Source organism: Schistosoma mansoni, chromosome W (genome assembly GCF_000237925.1).
Source record: "Schistosoma mansoni strain Puerto Rico chromosome W, complete genome".
NCBI lineage: Eukaryota > Metazoa > Platyhelminthes > Trematoda > Strigeidida > Schistosomatidae > Schistosoma > Schistosoma mansoni.
Genome location: NC_031502.1, coordinates 27,696 through 36,032, shown reverse-complemented (window position 1 = coordinate 36,032; position 8,337 = coordinate 27,696). Strand labels below are relative to the sequence as shown.

The 8,337-nt window shown below is 35.4% G+C and overlaps 1 protein-coding gene across 1 annotated transcript; it reads left to right on the top strand.

Moving 5' to 3' along the window:
* Positions 1-5,864: 5,864 nt before the first annotated feature.
* Positions 5,865-8,337, top strand: Smp_098340 (hypothetical protein; the record flags this gene model as incomplete). Its single annotated transcript, XM_018799849.1, has 2 exons — positions 5,865-5,926; positions 7,676-8,337. Exon 2 carries the CDS (start codon positions 7,786-7,788, stop codon positions 8,335-8,337), a length of 552 nt encoding a protein of 183 aa, XP_018653721.1. The 5' UTR covers positions 5,865-5,926; positions 7,676-7,785.

Below are 8,337 nucleotides of genomic sequence, written 5' to 3'. Positions count from 1 at the left end.
AGACCACCATCGAAAACCTGGAAACACTGCTTGACGGCCGTTCCGTCCTATTGTGAGACTCCTCAGCAGTGCGCATCTACGATCCCGCACTCGCGATATTCGAACCCAGGACCTACCAGTCTCGCGCCAGAGTACTTAACCAATAGACCACTGAGCCGGCCGTCATTCAACGGTGTTAATGTCTAACTTCAACTAATCCACGAAGTTGAGCAACCGTTCACCAATTATCTTCAGTAAGTTGTTATCTCACAACAGTCGTGGTTGAAATCCACTGATCACTGCTTTCCACTAGAACTCCAGGGCATGTATCTTGAAGTCAGTCACCAGTGAGCCATATGATTATAATCAAAAGGGGTTTTGTAGAGATTTCAATATTTTTCATAGTTGATATCATGAGTCAATTGAAGCGAGGCTGGATCGTGGATGCGCACTCCTGAGAAGTCCCATAGTAGGACGAAACGGCCATCCAGTGCTTCCAGGTTTTCCATAGTGGTCTAGCTTCAATTGACTCGTGATTTCAACTATGAAAAACAGAACATTCTATAAATGTTTTCGAATAAACCAAGCAACTTATTTTTTTATTGATATTAGTAACTATGCCGATCATGTGTTTCCATTACTTTGTGATGTTGTTTGTTTTCTTGGTTTCTGCTAAATCATCATTTCGAATGATAAAAAGCAACAACCTTACAAACGTACTGTAATATTTATTATTTACAAACATCTATATTAAAATATGAAAAGATGAATAGAAGAATAATTTAGAATATTTTCTAATGAATATATTGAATGAATAATATATAATTACTGGAGGTGTGTTTGTGGTATCTGTCTAATATATATTCTATTAGATAGTACTTACTTACTTATTTACGCTTGTTACCCCTTGTGTAGGAGGTGCATTCTCCATCCAACCCTGTCCTGACCAATCCTTTCCATTTCTTTCTAATTAACATTCATCCTTTTCATATCTGCTTCTATTTACCAACGTAATATGTTCTTTGGCCTTCATCTTTTCCGCTTCCCTTCCGGATTCTAAGTTAGGGATTGCTTCGTGATTCAGTTTGGTGATTTCCTTAATGTATGTCATATCCACTTACAACGTCTTTTCCTAATTTCCTCTTCAGCTGGAAGCTGGTTTGTTCTCTCCCATAAGACGCTGTTGCTGATAGTATCCGGCCAATAGATGTTGAGTATTTTTCGTAGACAACTGTTTATAAATACTTGTACTTTTTGGATGATGGTTGTAGTAGTTTTCCACGTTTCAGTTCCGTACAGTATCACTGTCTTGACGTTCGTATTGAAGATTCTCACTTTGAAGTTAGTTGACAGTTGTTTTAAGTTTCTTATGTTCTTCAATTGTAGAAATTCTGTCCTTTCTTTGTCAATCCTTGCCTTTACATCTGCATCGGATCCTCCTTGTTCATCGATGATGCTACACAGGTACGTGAAAAATTCCACATCCTCATCCCGTAGAAAACTAACTCGCTAAAAAACGCTAACTAATATTATTTAATCTCAATTTATAATACTTTAATAGTTTTAAAATTTATTTTCATAGCCTATTGTGTTTATTCTTTATGCCAACACTATTTTAAATGTGTGGAAGTAATGTCAATTAGAAAGTAATCATAAATATCGATTAGGGCGTGAGTGAGTTTTTCTGAAATGCAGTGTCAAAGAAATATGTAAGACAATATGCAGACTAATTTTTCCAGTAGTGTTTGGATAATCGTCAATAGTTTGTACTTCATTCACATAAGTTTGTGCATTGAGATCAGGATATCGCTATCATTTTATTCTTTTACACATTGAAGATCAAAGGCTTTACTAGTATAAACTGATGAACATCATTGTGTGAATGGGATGTAATTTAATCGGTATTAATCAATCCAAGACTTAATTATGAAAACATATCATTGATATTCTCACAAACATATAGTCGTGAGACTGTTTATACTGTTAGCAACTGAATGACTTACTATCATCTTTTCTTCTTAAACATAGAACTTCAACTCACATTCATCATGTATTTATATGATTTATTTCAAAATGTAGAATTATGGATCCTATATAATATGTTATCGACCATCGTGGAAATACCCAACAATGTAAAGTAGCCAGTTATTTACCTATGATTTATGCATCATAGTTATCTACGTAGCGAGTACATGTTCCTCATTATTTAAGTAGTGTATGTACAGCCTATTGTGAATTTATAAAAGGCCATCGCCAATTTGTTATGACGTTATAAAAGAAGGCTGTTGCCAATTCGTTATGATTTTATGTCCGCTCTTTATCACGTGAATTATCCACCAGTTGAAATACGACTTTTCCAATCTTAACACTGTTACAAATCAATGACGTTCGACCAGTATGAGTAGTCTAGCGTCCTTATTGGTCCCTTGTCCGCTTAGTTCTTCCAATTGAGTCCAGAACACCAATTGCAGTTTCTGCTATGAAAATTTATGCGAATCATTTATTTTAAGCATACTCTGTTTATACACCAGACAAACAGACCACATCACACCATAAAATAGAAAATAATATTTGTACAAAATCAAGCCAAATGTGGCTGTGAACGTGGGAGACAATAATCAATAAACTGAATATGATTTAGGGACAGTAAATCGTACAGTAATAATTCATAGGTCAAAATGAAGCTTACGATAAGATGAATATAGATATACACAGTCTAATCACTCAATAGTTAAACCATAAATATATATATGGAATAATCGTCCATCAATAGGCTCCCGGAATTATCCGTACTCGTGTCTTCACCAGGATATAACATAGCCAACTAATATAATAATAGACATTTGCCGACTTATAATTCGACGGTATCGACCATTATAAATCCATTGTAGATTACATTAAATACCCATGAATATATGAAAATATTTAGTTTATCAACGTGTATTTCACATTACTATGATAAGTACATGAAGTCTATCTGAACACAAAGTTCATTTATATTTGCGAAATACATTTAGCTACTTATTAGTAGTAAAACATTTTTTGATAAATAAACAGGCGGTTCTGAAATGACTTCTGTGATTAGCATTTCCAGTTAAAATGAAAATACCTAAGTAGTACTTAAACGTTTGTAATCACTGAGACTTCAATTTCATTGACATCATAATCGTTTGTTTACACGGTGATATTCTCCCAAGTAAGTCGGTAACAAGAAAACTTCAAACGTGTTAGCTGGTATATCAACATATAAAAATATGGTTGAGATATATAAGATTGTGAAACTGTATGTTGGTGAAGTAATTGTATGATGTTGTAGAATACTCCGAATTTTATAATTCACTCTCTACCTTCCGTAGCTGGCATAATTGGTTATGGAACAAATCAGTTCTAATAAGGTTGTTAAAAGATTTTTAGGTGGCGTTTTGTTCTCTGAGTTAGGTGGATTGGTTGTGAAACCTTCATTGTTCTTCTGAACAACATTATCACCACAATCCCCAGGTAGAAGCGAAGTGTTCAAATTTTTCCACATATGGCTCGCAGATTGTCCTGTTGTCCTCGTTCTTGACTGATTGTTATTGACCTTTAGCCTATCATTGTCTACTTCCTTATTTTGATCGTATCTCCCTTCGATTTGATTGTTGGTCCCATGTTTGTTCATGATTTTTCTAATTTGTTGATAGATTGGATCGATTTCAATGTGTTTATTGACTGCCGATTGACCTGAGTGTCAATCTACTAAAAATTCCATGGTGCTTTTAGTATTCCATCTAAGATCTCAATAATTTTCCAGTCAAATGTGTATTCACAGTTGTCCGCATGCATTGATATAGGTGAGGATATGTCGTGGTGTTTAACTGCTAATTGATGTTCATGTAGGCGAATATGAAGGAGGAACCCACTTTGTCCGATGTGGTATTTTTCGCACTTGTAACAATTTATTTTTCATACGATATTCAGTTTTTTCTTCTTTTGTCATTCTATCCTTTGGTTTGCATAAGAGTGATTGAAGGAATTTTACTGGTTTGTGTGCAACACCTATTTCAAACGGCTTCAATAGTCTCATTGTAATTTCTGATATTTCTTCTATATATAGTAGGGTGATCTGTTTGTACTTGATTTCGATTCTTCTGGTGTATTAAATTGGTATTTTTTAATTAAGTTGATTGGGTAACCGTTCTTTAAAAGGATGGTGTTTAGATATTTTTCTTCATTTTTCCGCGCTGCAAGTGTGTTGCAGTGTGTTCTCGTCCTCCTGAATAAAGTTTGTACTCCATTGATTTTGTGAGTTCTTGTATTGTTGATGCTGTACTAGAGAATTTGATCTGTGTTGGTTGGCTTCCGATATATTTGAGTCTCCAGTTTTCCTATGCCGGTTCTGGTGACTAGTGAATCAAAGAATACTAGTTAGTTGTTTGACTCCTGTACCATTGTGAACTTGATGTCAACGAAGACATTGTTGATCAGGTTGTAGGTTTTTTCCAGCTTGTCCTTTCCGACGATGACGAGCATGTCGTCCACATAACGATTGGCTTGATCACTGGTAAGGTCGAGGCTTCCAGTCTCTGCATCACTGCTTCTGCAATAAGCCCTGATATTAGTGATCTCATCGGTGTTCCTTTCTTCTGTTCATAGATTATATTGTTCGACTGAAAGTATGTAGTTAATTATAAGTTGACGAGTCCTGTAAAACATTGATTTATGGACGACCTTTGAAGAACGCTAAAATGACCTTGCGATGTCCACCTACTTACCAGGGTTAAATGCGAGTTATATTAGTGTGAGGGATTAGGATGAAGATTTACAGTTGATGATAATATCAGAAATTTTATTTAATGTTTTCACCAGAAACCGATATAAGCTATAATGCCAAAGTGATATTTATCCGAATGGGTGAATGAATTTTGCGCCAAAATACAAGACATGCTATCTTAAATATGATTGGTTCGTCCATAAATTTTACTGTTGCAATCGCAGTCCAAAGTTACTATGAAGGAGTTTCTAGGGAATTTTAAGCCAGTGAACAATACATAGACTTTAACTGCCAAATACAATATACAAAAACTAAGCAACATTAAATCTCTTAAGAAAGAAATTAATTGGTCGTCACTTACCATCTACATCTTGTTTTCACACTGTTCTTACGTTTAAACGAAGACTATATTCTTTTTTTTAAATCACTGGCTATTATTTCGCTTATTTTAATGACTGGTTGAATTCTGTTGACAAGCATAGTGATATGCAACTCCGCTTGTAGCTCTTCTAGAGTTACTGCCGGTCCCAAGTCCGAGTAAAGGAGGAGGGTTGGACATAGGGTTAGCGACCCCATCCCGTAGAAAAACTAATCCGCATTCACTTAGGCGTTTCAGTATGCAAGAGCATTTATTGCTTTATTAATAGAAGGTTTTTTATTCTTTAAGCTGTTTGGTCTAATCATGTGGCATTCATTAGATACTAAACATACAGAGCATCAAATTAAGAAAGAAATGAACAATCAGAATTCATTCACAAGCAAAAGAATATAGCTTATACTATGTACTTTTGTCACGGAGATACTGATAGCTCTCTAGTTCTACTATCATTATCAATGTTCTATTGTGTTTAATATTACTATTTTCAACCTATTACATCAAAATTAATTATAAATGACAAATCTTCAAGAGCACCCATAATGTTGAAATGAACTTTAATGACTGTCAGTTTTGAATTCTTTGTAACTAGGTCAACTTTTTTTAGGTCATGTAGTAAACAAAATAGGCATATTGATTAAGACCAATTTATTAGCCAATTATAAAATGTTAAAGCAAACACAAGGTCATTATAACAACCAATGACATGAGTTAACAGTTTAATAATGCTAAAGGCAAATAACTTGTAGATGAGTTAATGAATCTAAGCTTGGTTGTTTCATTGACAGTTATATCGTCCTGCTCATTCTATGTAAATAGTAGTGAGTCTCAATATTTTGTTTGATTTTTAATTATCTTGTTCAAAAGTGCTTCTATTCATTTAGTGTTTAAAGTTAACTAGTAGGTTTAAGTTCACGGGTTGATCTATGCTGGACCACCATTCAAAACCTGGAAGCATTGGACGACCGTCTCATCCTAGTATAGGACTCTTCAGCAGTGCATAATCACAACTTCGCATGTGGGACTCAAACTCAGAACCAGGAGTGTTGCGTGCGAAAGTTTAGGCTCTAGACCCATGAACTGACATTCAACGGTATTATTGTCTAAATTCAATCGATCCAGGATCTTGCGCAACCATTCATCCATTGCCTGAAACTGAAGGTCCTGAGTCTGAATCCCGCATGCGGGATCGTGGATGTTCACTGTTCAGGAAACCCATAATAGAGAGACTGTCCAACGCTTTCAGGTTTTCAATGGTGGTCTTGCTTAGATTAATTGATGGATTCAACTATTAAAATAACAATCTCCACTATTCCACATTCTGATAATAATCATGTGCTCACTAGTCACTAGCTTCAAGATCGATTTCTTGGATTTCTAGTGTTCAGCTGTGACCAGTGGAGACAAGTCCGTGTCCGGTAGGGAATGGTATCGACCTTAGACAATGGATATAGGGCTATGCAAGATCATGAATCGATTGAAGTTAGACAATAATACCGTTGAATGTCAGCCCATTGGTCTACAGCCTAAGCTTTCGCACGCAACACTTCTAGTCCTGGGTTCGAGTCCCACACGCAGAGTTGTGAGTGTTGACCGCTGAGGAGTTCTATACTAGGATGAGACGGCTGTCCAATGCTTCCAGGTTTTGAATGGTGGTCTAGCATAGATCGACTCATGAATTCAACTGTTAAAAATATTACAATCTCCGCAAATCCCCTTACTGATAACAAGTAGGTGTATGTAGGCAATATATCCATTTATACTAATGTTAACAAATGTTGTTCAAACTAACCATAAAGCTGACTTGAAATGACCAACAATTTGTCACGTTAAATTTGCAAAATGTAATCAGGATTCAAGTCCTTCAAATTCTAGAAAGGGTTGACATTTGAATTAAGAAACTATTGAAAGCGTGAGTTAATTGAAACTAGACCACCATCAAAAACCTGGAAACATTGCTTTAAGGCCGTTTTGCCTTATTATGGGACTCCTCGGCAGTGCACATCCACGCTTCCGCACCCGCGAGATTCGAACCCAGGAACTACCAGTCTTGCGCCAGAGCACTTAACCGATAGAGCACTGAGCCGGCATTCAACGCTGTTAATGTCTAACTTCAACTGATACACGAAGTTGAGCAACCGTTCACCAATTGTCTTCAGTGAGTTGATATCTCTACAACAGACTTGGTAGAACTCCACTGACCACTGCTTCCCACTAGAACTCAAGGAAATATCTCTTGAAGTCAGTCACCAGTGAGCTTCCAGGTTTACGATGTTAGTCTAGCTTCAATTGACCCATGATTTCAACTATGAAAATACTAAATTCTCCACAAAACCCCCTCTATTAGCTATTTGTAAGATTTATTACGAGTGTTTCCTTCTGTTTCGGAATCATCAACCGAGTACATCTGCACTCAATATCAACATCGGGGGAATCAGCACAGTGGTGATTAGTGGTAGTCCTTAACATGAACGAAAAGATTCAAACAACCAATGCAAATAAATTAATAGTTTGGTTACCTTTATGATTCTCTTTATATTTTACATAATCTCGTTTCTTCAATTTTCTAGATTATACTAATTAATACCTGAAACATAAAGTATTGACCTATATTACTGAAGATCAGCAATACACTATTCTCTTGACAAGGAATCATTTGTAAATATTTCTTTATTATCTCATGTTCTATTACTTTGCATTTGGGAGTAATTTGTTAAAAGAACGTATACAGTTATCCAATAAATCTGCTCAATTTATTGGTATTGGAGTTTTAGAAGATTATGTTCTTTCATTTGGTGGAATAAGTAATAATTGGTTTGGAGCTACTGCAACAATTAAACCATCACCATCTGAATATGTTATGGGTACTATATGGAAAATGTGTATAAATGATATGAAAACATTAGATTTACAAGAATCTGCTCCTATAATGTATCAACCTGTTGAAATTTCAGTTCATCTTTTTTCTGAAAAGTCTTCAATTATTAATTGTAGAAGTTATATTTTGAATTCAACTGAACCAGGAGATCCATCACCATATTATTTGGATATCATCATTCGTGGAGCTATTCAATCACAACTTCCTCAGTCATATATTGATCAATTAAAGGAAATTAAACATAATGGATATTTGGGAAAATGTAATCTGTACATGAATGTTCTTAACAATATACCGATCACTGAGCGTCATATGTATCATATATCAGATCTAAAAAGACTACAATTAGGATAA